This window comes from Chelon labrosus (assembly GCF_963514085.1).
Source record: "Chelon labrosus genome assembly, chromosome: 10".
NCBI lineage: Eukaryota > Metazoa > Chordata > Actinopteri > Mugiliformes > Mugilidae > Chelon > Chelon labrosus.
Window position 1 is genome coordinate 3,286,560 of NC_140360.1, and position 14,140 is coordinate 3,300,699.

A 14,140-nucleotide genomic window follows, 5' to 3' on the forward strand; every position below is an offset into this window, starting at 1 on the left:
GGGAGGACCTGCATGACTGAGAACCCTCACAGACATTTTATAACCTGTGGATATATTGCCACCTTGTGGTGAAAACTATCTGAGAAAATAACAAAGTGAGATGAATGAAGAGATAGATAGATATTTTATTATAGATAAATACTTTATTGCTCCATCTTGAACCATCACCTTACCGTGGTGAAGGAGTTTGAGTGCCCTAAGAACCCCTGGTAGGGTCTCCCAAGGCAGATCGGTCCTAGGTGAAGGGCCAGACAAAGAACGGTTTGGAAGACCCCAGATGCAGAATTACAAGAGTCCGTGTACTCTTTGTAGGGATACCAGAGCCCAACCCTGGAGCCAGGCCTGGGGCTGGGGCCCCGTGGAGGAGCGCCTGGTGGCTGGGTCTTCACCCATGGGGTCCGGTGCAATGTGGATTGGGCAGCAGACCAAGGCAGGGGGCCTTGGTGGTCTGATCCTCAGTTATGGAAGCTGGCTCTTGGGAATGGACTACCCTGCTGAGGCTGCTGGCCCTGCGACCCGGATATGGATAAGGGGAAGAAGACGAGATGAGACGAGAGACGATCCCATGGAAAATTCAGTATCCAGCTGCATCAGTGCACAGAGACAGAAGGAATTACAATTCAGCATGCCGTGAATACAGAAAGTATAAAGAAACTGCAAACATAAAAATAGAAAGTGCAGTGAGGTAGAAATATATAAAGTGCATAAGGACATAAAAACATACTTTTGCAACTCACAGATATGAACAAATAACTATTATTTTTAATAAATAAATACATGTATTAATAAATAATACACATTTCTGTTTCATGTCTTCATTTCTTTGTCTACTTTTAGGACTTGTGTTTTTACCCGCAACGTTAGCCAAGATATTTTATTTTATTTTATTTTATTTTATTTTATTTTATTTTATTTTATTTTGTTTTGTTTTGTTTTGTTTTGTTTAGGTAGGATCTGAACCGACTGAACCCGCGGACCAGGAACCATCATCCGTTGCTTGTTTCCTCAGTTGGAGGCGGACGATTCACTGGAGGAGCAAATCAAAATGGCGAGCCAAGAGGAGTCTGTGAGGGAGTTCGTCGCTGTTACCGATGTGGATGAGGAGAGGGCCAGGTTTTTCCTGGAGTCCGCCGGCTGGAACTTACAGGTCCGGGTTATTTCTCAGCTTCTTATCCTACACGACGTGATAAACGGTTCGCCTGATACGTTAAAGAAACGGCGGCTGCACGGGATGTGTCAGACGATTAGCTTGCCGGCTAACGTTAGCCTGTGTTGCCGGTGATTTGTGCAAGTCACCCTTTGACAATGGCCTGTCCTGTTAATGTCGGTAACAAAACGTACGATTATGCAGTCGGTTGGCTGACACGGTCCCGATTAGTCGGAAAATCACCGTGTCTTATTACAAATTAGGTTTTTTCATTAAGTTTTAGCTGCTCTCCCTTGAGTCCATTGACCCATGCTAGCTAACCAGCTAGCGTTAGCCTGTAGCGATGTTAAGCTAAAATATTATTAGTTAACGGCAGCAAAGCGGTCAGCATATGATACTGCAGCATCATGTGGGGGTTTAACGTTGTTTGTGTGTCTAGAAAATTAAAATACCGTGTACTTAAATACTAAAGACAGAATAAAATTGAATGGCGACATGGTTTCCTGCCTCTCAGACGATAGAGAAAGAGAAAATAAGTCAAGACTGTGTTGTAAACATGCGCACAGATGGCCATTTTTTTTTTCCCCCAGAGAGCAGTTGCACAGAAGCATGTGATATGTAGTAATTGATAATATGGGTAAATTGGATGTCTGCGGTTTGTTGTCATATTCATTGTCCTCTCGTCTTAGCTTGCACTCGCCAGTTTCTTTGAGGATGGAGCTGATGATGACATAGTGACTCTTCCTCAGCCGGAGGGGGGCTCCTCAGTGTCCCGGTCTGCAGGGCCCAGGTAAAGTCTCTACCTGACAGGGACTGTGTTAATGACAATTAAGTGCAAAAGGCAAATAATGATGTGTTTCTTCTCAGCTGATTGAATTATGATACTAGGGATGTTCCGATCGGTAACATCAGGATGGCAAAGGATTCGGCTCCAGTCAAGCCTGAACCTTCGTAGTTATTTATTGTAGGTCCTAAACTAAAACCAAAACCTCGTCCCTGTGGCGTCAAAACATTCTTCTTCTTCTTCTGTTTTAATGGCTTTTGGCTGGCGTCAAAGCTGTCAAAAAGAAAACAGAGTAGAAGACAGATAAAAATCACGTGACAAAACATGTCCCTTTACTTTACTCTGGAAAATGAAGTCAGTGAAATGTGGATGTTTGATGCGATGGTAGTAGCAGATCATCATTCAGTACTACCAACTTGATTTAACACCTACAAAACAAAAAGAGCTAAACAGAATCCGTGGAGTTCACTCAGGCAAAGGCTGCATCCAAACAACAACAACAACAACAAACACTGAACGCTGCGTTTAAGAGAAGAGAAAAGTTTCCTGGAGACGGCGTCAAGGAGAAAAATTTTCCAGAGAGGGTTAGGGAGTTTATGGCAGAACATTTCTATCTATCTATCTATCTATCTGTCTATCTGTCGGTCTGTCTAGGAGAATACAAGGAAGACAAGTAAAGACTTTAAGAATCTACAGGAGAGGAAATTTTATTGATTTAAGATTTGATCAGGACTTGGATTGGCCGATGCTCAATATTAAACGATCGAAATCGGATTATGGGGCAAAGCAACTTGATCGGGACATCCCTTTTAGGAACAGTAGCAAAAGTACCACCACTAAATATTATCTTCAAGAAGGTTCTGGTATTCAGCATTAGTTTTAAATGACAGAGAGCTGTTGATTCAACTGTTTGCAGTACTATTGAATTGAATTGAATATTATTTTTGACCACCCTATTTTAGTCAGTGGGCTAAATGATCATCATAAAATGATCATCCGGTTGAATCACCACCTCTCTGATGCCGTTTCAACATTAAACTAAACATCAGAACCTTCATGAAGGGAGACTAAGTGCAGGACTGTTGCCTAATGAACCGGCAAGTGAGAGTATACGAAACGTACTTTTGTCTTTTTCCACAGTAGTCAACCGAGGGTGACGTCCTTCAGAGATCTGATGCACGAGGCAGAGGAAGAGAGTGACGAAGAGGAAGGCCAGAGGTAAGTTTACTTCACGCTGTTGTCCGTTCATCTTTAATGAACATGTCACTTCATATAAAATGCCAGAGAAATGAGGCCGTGCAGGAGAATCTTCCTCCATCTGAAGCACTCAGGGTCAGTTTTTATTTCGGTGTGTTACTCTCAGTCTCGTAAATTAATGTTACAACCGCCCCAGAGTGTCCCAGAGTGTCCCAGAGTGTCGAAATGACAGATGTTTGTCTGAGCTGTGCGTCCCCTCAGTCAGCGCGGACGGTAGAAAGTCATACCTAGCGGGGTGTGACTCCAGAATGCACCAAACTATTTTTGGTCTCTGCTCATTCACTGTGAGCTGGTCGCTTCTTTCTGCAGCGTCAGCATATTCTGCTGTCGGGGCGGTGCAGTGAACTGGATGTTTGGGGACTGTGTGGGGCACTACTGTCTGCTGCTGGTTTTTTAGTGGATTTTAATTGCCTGCAAATGGAACTAAGGAACAGCAATTGTTTCATCCAGTGAATCATATGAATAATTTACATATCCCCTTGTTTAGTATTTACTTGATTTCATTAGTTTCTTTTGATTTCTTGGCAGAGTTTTATGGTGAGAAATGTGGCTTGAAATGAACTTTTGTCCATGAAATGTTCTGGATTTCTTTGGAGTGTTGTTTCTCTAAAACTACAGCTGCACAACACAAATACATTAAGAAGGGAAAACCGGCAACGTTTCTAGACTTTCAGGATAAGACACATGAAAGAACGAACGTCTTAATCTTTGAGTCTTAGCTGAAAAGAACGATCTTGACGCACCTTAAACACAACTGTGTGGAAAAGTGAACTACGTGTACACGCATTAGAATGAGCTTCACACAGATACACCATTAAGGGTTCTCTGATCATTACTGGCTGATATTCAGCCTCATTACTTTGAGTTGCGAGATCATTTCCAGGCGCACCAGACTGACCAGAGCCCAGAGCCACAGAGAAAGTCCCATCAGCTGACTCCTTGCATGCTATTTACACTGGCATCAGAAGCCAAGCATCGTCACAGATGAACTAAACTAAGTAAATGCTGCTGGCTTGTATGGCCCGCTCAGCAGCAGACGCTAACTCAAACCTTGTGAAATATAAGCTAACCAAATGCTACTGGCTAGCTTAACCTACAATCTAAATGAACTCAGTAAATGCTGTTGGCTTGTAGGCCCACAGAGCAGCAGAAGATACTTCAAACATTGTGAAATATAAGCTAACCTAACGCTGCTGGCTTGTATGGCCCGCTCAGCAGCTAACCATAGCTACCAAGCAACATGAAGACATCAGGAACCTGGCCTAGTCAACAGCAGTATGCAGCATGTCATTGGGGTTTTCAAGTGGGCACCTTCCTTCACCGATGTTTCGTTAAGTTAGGCCCACGACACCTCGAGAAGGCTTAACAGTGAATTCCAGCGTCCTGGAGTCACCCCCCTCCACGCTGCCACTGCAAAACCGTTTTCTCACCATTAATATTAGACAACAACTAATATTTCAATAATTAGCCTAGTCCTTTTATTAATCACGACCCAAACAAATCTACCGTGGTTCGCCCCGTTGATGCGGGCTGAACCACGAACCAAACAAACAAATGAAACACCAGGGTTCCCACGCGTCCTGGAAAACCTGGAAAACCTGGAAAATGATTGACCAATTTTCCAATCATGGAAAACATATGGAAAATGAGAAAAAAGATCAAACGTCCTGGAAATTATTAAATTATCCTGGAAAATTATTTATCCTCCCCCTGCCTTCTGAGCGAATGCAAATGGGTTAAAAGTTATGCGCATGCATGTCTTCTGGGCAACATAAGGCACAGCGCAGCGCCCCACGTGACACTACCAGCAAATCAAATTTGATTTTGTCGCTGGTTTTAGCACAGAATTTCTGGCTTTAGCGACTTTTCAGACCCGGCTCCTAGAGACAAAACTCGGGACTACGGTAAGTTGAAAAGTGCCAGTGTTGCTAGTATCATTGAGCGGGACAGGGGAATGTATTAGTGTATGACATGATAACTTGTCTCTGTAGCAGCTGAAAATGTCCTGGAAAAGTCCTGGAAAATAATTTCAGGTTAGGAGTGGGAACCCTGAACACGAACCAATCGACCACATCTATAATGATTTGCAAGCTAGTTGTTTTTTTTTTTTCCCAGTTAAAGCTTTTATTAAATGTATTTTTTTTAATCTTTTAAACAGTTTAAAAGGGTCATTTGTGCTTTTATTTCATCCTCTCCTGACTATTGTAAAGTCTTCTTTGTCGGTGTTACCCAGACTCCTCTCTGTCACGCTGTCAGTTGGTGCAGAATGCTGCAGGTCGTCTTTTAACGAGAACACATTTTGCCCTGTACCGACCTCCCAGTACATTTTATGATTGATTTTAAGATTTTAGCGGTTGCCTATAAATCACTGAACGGTCTGGCTCCGACATATATTTCTGCTCTCTAACAAAGACCGCTTGCTGCTGGTTGTCCCAAGAAGATGATCGAAGCACAGGGGAGAGTGTGCTACCTCAGCTGCAGTCCCCAAACTGTGTATTTGTACTTGCTTTGACTACACTTTGGTGAACATTTGTTGTTTTTGAATGTGCTTTACGAATAAACAGACGCTGACAATAAAAGACCCAAGCAGCACGAGTCTACCTCTGTGCATCATGCACAAGCGCAGATAGGGAGAGACTTTTCAGAACTGTATGTCATATTGTAGATTTATTTTGGCCAAAGTATAATTTAATTTTGTGTTCTGTGCACATTTTATTTTTTTAAATTATAAAAAAATCTTATTGGAAACTGGTCTAAGTAAGTGTTTTGGAAGCGGCTTCAGACAGACCCTGTGATCAGTATCAGCCCTTTCAAAAATGCTGATCGGAGCACATACTTGCATTTAGAAAACATTTTCTCTAACCGCTTGTCCTCTGGAGGGTCGCGGGGGAGGGCTGGAGCCCGTCCCAGCATCCCAGTGTCTATTGTCTCTTATTTAACTTTGCCTATATTCACTCCCTGCCAGGTTTTTTGCGGGGGGATCAGAGCGCAGCGGGCAGCAGATAGTCGGGCCTCCCAAGAAGAAGAGCTCCAACGAAGTGGTGGAGGACCTGTTCAAGGGAGCCAGGGAACACGGAGCTGTGCCTTTAGACCGGGCTGGGAAAGGACCAGGAGAGCCGGGCAGAGCTAAGGTGGAGTGAAGCTCATGTGGACATGTGTGCTGATGTGTAGGGACGAAGAAGTCATTTTGACATTAAAGAGAAGTGGTTTTGGTTCATGGCAGACCTAAAACAAACAATTACAAAAGATCAAACTTGGCTAAAGCTCAGTCCAGATCTGATCTTTAAAAAAAACTTTGATACCGATGGAGACATCCCCAACTCTCTGCCTTGGCTACTCACGTCAATCGCTTTCTTTATTTTCCTATAATATCACATTTTCTTCCTGAAGCTTCCTCTTATTGATCTTGTTTTGTTCCTTCTGGCCCGCTAGGCCTTCGTAGGTGGAGGTTACAGGCTTGGGGCGGCTCCTGAAGAGGAGTCAGCCTATGTGGCCGGAGAGAGGCGCGCCTCCAACAGCCAGCAAGATGTGAGTGTTTCTTTTATTTTTCTTTCATATTTCACAATCCTTTCTTTCCCGTCTCGCATGTCTGGCATTGTTCAACCTCTTCATGTGAGACTTTAGCCAGTAAACGCCTCAGGCACTGCAAAGTTCAACTGACTAATCATTAGTCCGGTACAGTTCCTACATTCCTGCTCATGTAAGTGAAGTCACATGCTGCTTTGTAGGTCGTGAGCTGGGAGTGCTGTGTTGCATTACAAAAAAATGATGTTGACACTGAATGTCTCACAGAAGAAGGTCAAATCTAGCATGCACTCTGCACCACCATAACTTGGAATGTCTCAACCATCATTTAGAAATATTTCTCAAACCAGTATGTAATGAATGCATTCTGCAGAGCACAGTTTAGGTGCTGCAGTAACGTTGGGTGGAAATGCGTCTTTAGAGAGTAGATTCATTGATGAAACATCCGTAGCAGCAGGGTCAACCCTACTGTTCATAAGATTAGGAGTTCTCTAACAATTAAAAGTTGCTCTCAGCGTTGTATTCGTAAAAAATGAAAGGAAAATGCTGTTTTAGGAATTGTTAGATGCCAGTTAGGAGAGATCCTAGTCAGATGTCTTACTACCCTCGCAAATTATCATATTGAGTGGAGTACACAAAGCTGTAACCTCAAAAACTAAAGAGTCTGTGTAGTGTTTAGTGGAATATAGGCTGCAGTTGGGCGTGCACAGGAGCTGGTATCTCTATCTTCAGTCATATTGAAGCCTGTAGTTTTGATTCCTAGAAGTTTGTTTAGTAATTTACTGAATCAAACTCATAAGTTGATCAATTCTGTGTCTTAGGTACACGTGGTGCTTAAGCTGTGGAAGACGGGTTTCAGTCTGGACAACGGTGAACTCCGAAACTACAGCGATCCTGGAAACGCCAACTTCCTGGAGGCAATCAGGAGGGGGTGAGTTCCACACGAGTCCATGAGGATTCGGCTAATTCGACGGATTGGCGTTTTTGGCGTCTAAATGACCTGTTCGTCGTCACCTCACAGGGAGATTCCCCTGGAGCTGAGGCAGCGGTCTAGAGGGGGGCAGGTCAATCTAGACATGGAGGACCACAGGGATGAGGACTTCAGCAAGCCCAAGGTGGCCTTCAGAGCCTTCGGAGGGGAAGGACAGAAGCTGGGAAGGTGAGATCTAGGTTACGGTGTTTGTGTTGTTTCTGTTATGGTCCAAAGCCAGCAGCTGAATTAATTCTTTTATTGCTAGCTCTACATAAACATAAAGGCCAGTGAACTGGTCTGACTAGTTCTGTGTGGACATGTTATAACCCCATCACACCTGAAAGCGGATTTTGAATCTTAAAAGCGTGACGACAGAGGAGAGCTGCACAAAAGGAAAGCCACATGAAAGATTGAAACTAGACAAACAATTGGAAACCGTTATGGGAGTTCCACCAATCTCTAATGAGAACATTAGTTTTGTTAGGGGAAATTAAAAGTATTATCTCTAAATGAACTGATATTAAATTAAACTGGCACCTTGTGAATCAGAATTAAATCAGGAAATCTGCAGTTTTCGTGATATAACACTGATTTGATGTTGTCGATGTTGTTGCATTTGATAAAATACAACGATAAATCTGCTACAGAACTACTGAAGTTAAATGATCGTCTGCACCGTCACTGTGGCTTTAGTAGATCAGCTGTCTGCAATGCAGTCATTTAAAAACATGCATCGTACATATGTCCACAAATAATCGAAGACCTAAACTTTTAAATGTGTTTATGGATAAAATACAGTCGTTGTATCAGCAGCATCTCCTTTATATCCTAAGAGAGCTGTGGATAATCAAATACATGGCCACACAGTCAGATGTTTGTTCGTTTCACAAAGTAAAAACCTTGCGATTTGATGAAAAGATGTGTGTAGATTACCTTATCTTGTACTCATAGTAAGACAAACATGTGACATGAGAAATATTTATTTGAAGAGTGGAACTGGAGGGTTGTTTGGGTCTCTGGTTGGTGTTTATCAGACTGACATGAACTCAGACTAGCAGTAGATAGGTGTTACTGGCCGAGGTTGGTTTTCTCAGGTCATGTTACAGCAAGAAGGTTGTGGGTTCTAACCCATGGGCCGACTGGTTCCTTTCTGTGTGGAGTTTGCATGTTCTCCCTGTGTCTGCGTGGGTTCTCTCCAGGTTCTCCAGCTTCCTCCCACCGTCTAAAGACATGCTGGTTAGGTTCATTGGTGATTCTAAATTGGCCGTAGGTGTGAGTGTCTCTCTGTGTTAGCCCTGAGACAGACTGGAGACCTGTCCAGGGTGGAACCTGCCTCTGGTCCAATGACAGCTGGGATAGGCTACAGAACCCTATGACCCTTCACAGGACAACGGTTACAGAAAGAGAATGAATGAATGAATGTTAAGTCCACCACTGGTTTCCCACTTTTCCTTCCTGTACAGTGCCACTAGGGGGAGCCCACTCCACAGCAGCCACACTGACGGCGCTGTCTGCTTTTTTAGTAATCAACCTTGTGAATGGAGGCATCAGCTGATGCTGTTATCTCAGATTAATCATTAATTGACCTGATTTATCAGCCTAGACATTTATTGGTTGACTTATTGTCAGTATTAAATTTTACTGCCAGGAACTGGTTGCATAACGCTTGAAGGCATTAAAAATAAATTTACATTTGGCTTGAATCAACTGGATTAAACAAGAGACGAGGCTTTAGATCTGCCCCCTTCCTAAAACCGGACCAAACTAAACCAGGTCAGGTATTAAGTCAGAGTAGATTGTCATCTTTTTTAACTTCCCTCCTCCCTCCTCCTCCTCCCCCCCAGTGCCACTCCAGAGTTGGTCACAGCTCCAGCTACCTCCCAGCAGGACCAGGCCGCCAACGAGGCCCAAGCCAGCACCTCTGTGAACCTCGACCCCTCCCAGCCCGTCACCAACATTCAGATCCGACTGGCCGACGGCGGCAGGCTGGTCCAAAAGTTCAACCATACCCACAGGTGACTGATTAGCTCTTTACGACTTGATGTTGCTGCAGAGCTTCACTTGGGTTTGTGTCTCTTTTAAGACGTCAAGACCTGTAAACATTTAGCCGTTGTTTCTAAGTAGATGGAGGTAGATTCTGAGGAGACGGTTTTCATTGTAGCTCTGCAGCGTCTAAACTTCTTCATCCTCTGTTTTAATGGTGGTTGGCTAGCGTCAAAAATCCAAGAAGAAGAATTTTTTTCTTCTCCTTCTCTTCCTCTTTTTCTTATTCTTCGTCATCTCCTCCTTCTTCTCATTCTTCCTCACTTCTTCTTCTTCCCTTCCTCTTCTTCCTCCTCTACCTTCTTCTTCTCCTTCTTCCTCACTTCTTTTTCTTTCCTTCTTCTTCTCTTCTCCTCATCTTTTTCTTTCTCCCTTCTTCTTCTTCGTCTTCTTTGTCTTCACCTCCTTCGTCTCCTTCTCCTCCTTCTTTTTTCCTTATTCTTCTCCTTCTCTTCCTCTTTTCTTCTTCGTCTCCTCCTTCTTTTTCCCTTCATTTTCTTCTTCTTTCCTTCTTCTTCTTCTTCGCTTCCTCTTCTTCTTCATCTCCTTCCTCACTTCTTTTTCTTTCCTTCTTCTCTTCCTCTTCTTTTCTTTCTTCCCTCTTTGTTTTCTTCATCTCCTTCGTCTCCTTATCCTCCTCCTCCTTCTTCTTTCCTTCTTCTCCTTCTCACCCTTTTTCTTTCCTTATTATTCACCTTCTCTTCCTCTTTTTCTTCTCCTCCTCTTCCTTGTTCTTCTCCATCTCCTTCTTCCTCACTTCTTTTCTTTCCTTCTTCTCTTTCTCCTCTTCCTCTTCTCTTTCTTTCTTCCTTCTTCTCATTCTCCTTCTTTCCTCCTCCTCCTCCAGCTCATCTCGTTGTCCTTCTCTTTCTTCTTCCTCTCTTCTTTTTCTTTCCTTCTCCTCCAGCTTCTTATTTTTTTGGCAGCTTTGACACTAGTAATCAGGTTTTGAAGCAGAGGAAGAAGATGTTTGACACTACGGGGTTTATGGCAAACTTAAAACAAATCACAAACAAACCACTAAAGATCAGACTCATCTGATCTTCCCTGGTTATTTTAGTTCTATAAGTCATATTTATATCCCACCTCTTAAACTTTACGTCCCGTCTCCTCAGGGTGTCCGACCTGCGGCAGTTCGTGGTGGCGGCCCGGCCCGCCATGGCCGCCAGAGAGTTCGTTCTCATGACCACCTTCCCCAACAAGGAGCTGACGGACGAGAGCCTGACGCTGCAGCAGGCCAACCTCCTCAACGCCGTCATCGTCCAGCGGCTAAACTGAAGGCGGGAGAGCGAGAGCCACCTCCCCTCGCCCGCTCCACCTCCACCCCCGGTGGTGCGGCTGAGCAACTGCAGCCCTGTGAAACCTGCTGAGCCCCGTACGGAGGTAGCAGAGAGCACGGACTTGATGTATGGACTTCTAATTTCTGATTTTTTGTTTTTCTAAAATGAAACGTAACGCTCTGCTCCCCAACCCCGAACACCCCCCTACCCTCCCTCCCTCCCTCCCCCCCCAAAACAATCTCACCCTCCCCAGTCTGTTTGTAGACAGCGATGAGGGCGACTAAAAACCTTCCCATTGAGGAGCCTGTCGGGAAAGCCTGCGGATTTTGACGGGGATTAGTTTGCGGAGATGTTCACTAAAACCCGTCTCTATTTTCCATTAACGCCCTCCCCACTTCTCTCCCCCTATTAACCTTAATTCTGCCTCAGCAGCACAAACCAGAAACGTACGAGGACGACGAGCCTCATTACAGCGAAGGAGCATGTCGACACAGGTTTCCATTTCTCTCCACATCCTCTTTTTGTAGAGAGAAGTGTAACGTTGCAACACAGAACTGAGGGTTTTATTTCTATTTCTGTCCAAACCGACGTATACCAGTAGCCTTACTCTTCTTTCTCCACCTGCAGACCACATCACCCCTGACCCTGTGTTGAAATAAAGATGGAATTATTTTTTTAAATCTGCCCTTTTTCCCTCCAACCTACACTTTTTTCTTTTTTTTTTTCTCCTCCTTTACAAACGATAGGCTTGTCCCAGTTAGACGGAGGCATTTTGATAAATGATGATGATGATGAGAAATAAACCGGTCAGAAAAAAAACTAAAAACACAATGGTCGAGCAAAAGAACATAGATTGTAAACACTGGTTTGTTGTAGTGGAAGTAACACTGACATCTTCTATGCATCCTGGGGCAACACAGAAATATGTTTAGACCTCTGGTAAAATAAATCCATTTTATGGTTGATGTATAAAGAACTCCCAGTCTCGTGTTTTTATTGTAATCCACGTGGTAATTGCTTTTACTGTTATCCGAGCGTTTTATGTGAAGTCAAGATTATCAGGGATTTTTTGCAGTTGCCATGTTTCCAAAAAAGATAATTTTTCTTCTGGGGAAACTGGATTACTGGGTCTTGTAATCTTTATTAATTAATAATTATGCATGCAGTCAGTATTGAGTAGAGAGTGGACCAAATGAAGAAGCTGATCACCGTCAATATGGTGCTAATCGGCGACTACTTTATTAAAATTAATTAAAGCAAGAGGAGGATTTTATGTTTTTTACACAAAAATCAGACATATGTATTTTGGGGATCTTTAAAGGAATCTGACATGATATTGGACCTGTTCAGACCTGGTTCTTTGACTGCATCCTGAGGTAATCCAGATGAGAGTGGAAAACTTCTGCCAAAAAACAACATCAAGATAATAAATAAATAAATAAATAAAAACGTAATGTATGTGCTCGCTTTCCAAAATTTGCATCATGTTTCCAAATGCCATGGTGCGCACACACAAAAACAGCGCCGTTCGTGGTTCTGAAACAACAGCAGCAGCAGTAGAGATCCATTAGAGACGGCCGCTGTTAAACTATTCTACTGCACTCCAAATGATGTTGGAGTTTATTTGCATAGTTGAAACCCGGAGACCCTACTCCTGCCACGTTCTGAGGTGGTCTGGTCCACTTTCGACCACGTTTCCTTTAGTTTGAGTTTTTCCTCATTCATTCAGAAAAGAAAAAACAAAAGAAACAACTGCAACTACAAGATAAGAGGTAAATAAATAACTTAATGTGTGTGCAGACTTTACAACTCAAAGTTTGTACTATTAAATTGATGGTGCTGAGGTGCTGCCTGTTTTTATACAGGCTATACACATCTGCAGCTCACAGTATGGAGCACATTCTCAGCATATGTATTCATTACTTTCTACTGGGTTTTTATTAGTGACGTCATCAGAGACTAGTTTAAGAAAACCTGAAGTCGTGCAGCCCCCAATATATACACACACACATACAGTGTGAGGGGGTAAAAACAAGAAACAGGTGAAACTAATGAGGGAGGAGCACACAAGGAGAAACCAATCAAACAATGAATGGAGGTGAAAACTCAAGACAGGAAGTAAAGCAGGACAAGAAACGCCAAGGAGGAAGCTTACAAAATAAAGGCAGGAAACACAAGAATAAACAAAGAGTTCATAGCATGTGTGACCGCAGCTCAAAGTGAGGACACACGACGGAGTTACAAATAGTAAGGGGTTTGTAATCCTGGTTTGTAGCGTGGCTGTAAAGCAGGAAACAGCTTGGATCTTCTTTAATTTGACACCAACACGGCAGGACAGTATAACTTTATTTCTCTATTACACGGCGAAAGCGTCACACCCCAAATCGTCCCACTCTGGGAACAGAGAAAGGCAGGAACTATAATGACTCTACAAAGGGGTCCAGATAACATCATAACAGAAATGATAAACATAAAGAAATAATGAAATGAACTTAATCCCACAAAGTCCTTGAATAATAACTCACAACATAAATTATTATAAATGTGCACAATAACTAAGGTTTATTTCATTAAAAAGGAAAAAAATAAGGCGACATGGGCCTCTTCAGCAACGCCCTCTGGTCATACCTGCTCAGGTGTGGCTGGTTAAGGTGATTAAGCACAAGCACAGGAGCAGAGGGGCGTTAACACACGACAAAAAGGTAAGACTTCTTTTAAATTTTATTTCAAATCCACTAAAGCGCGGCCTTTTGAGACACTGAGCTCAACACAGGACACCCTTCTGTTTGTCCCATGAGCTGTTCTGCAGCCACGCTGCTCTTCGTCCACAACTACTTCACCTCCCTCTCACTCACCAACGACTCATAGTTCAACCACCAGGTGGAAGCATGGATTAAAGAGAACGGAGGCCGCCCGTAAAAGGTCCAGCTCGTGTCTTTATCGGGCCACTTTTGAGACGTTCTAAGGCACAGACAACTGCCTGGCAAAGTTCTCGGCCCACGCCGCAACGTTATCCCGAAACCAGACCTCGGCGTGGAGGCTTTATTTTTATAAGCACCCTTGAACTCTCTGGGCCTGCTGCACGCTGCTGCAATCAAAACAAGGAGGCTTGTAAAAAAAAAAAAATGATC

General features: G+C 43.4%; 1 protein-coding gene across 1 annotated transcript; it reads left to right on the forward strand.

Annotated features, from left to right (window-relative positions):
• Positions 1 to 1,018: 1,018 nt before the first annotated feature.
• Positions 1,019 to 11,985, forward strand: nsfl1c (NSFL1 (p97) cofactor (p47)). The gene is made up of 9 exons (XM_084553885.1): positions 1,019 to 1,147; positions 1,837 to 1,937; positions 3,072 to 3,149; positions 6,154 to 6,319; positions 6,621 to 6,716; positions 7,535 to 7,644; positions 7,735 to 7,872; positions 9,531 to 9,701; positions 10,845 to 11,985. Exons 1-9 carry the CDS (start codon positions 1,046 to 1,048, stop codon positions 11,005 to 11,007), a joined length of 1,125 nt encoding a protein of 374 aa, XP_084410011.1. The 5' UTR covers positions 1,019 to 1,045; the 3' UTR covers positions 11,008 to 11,985.
• The last annotated feature ends 2,155 nt before the right edge of the window (positions 11,986 to 14,140 follow it).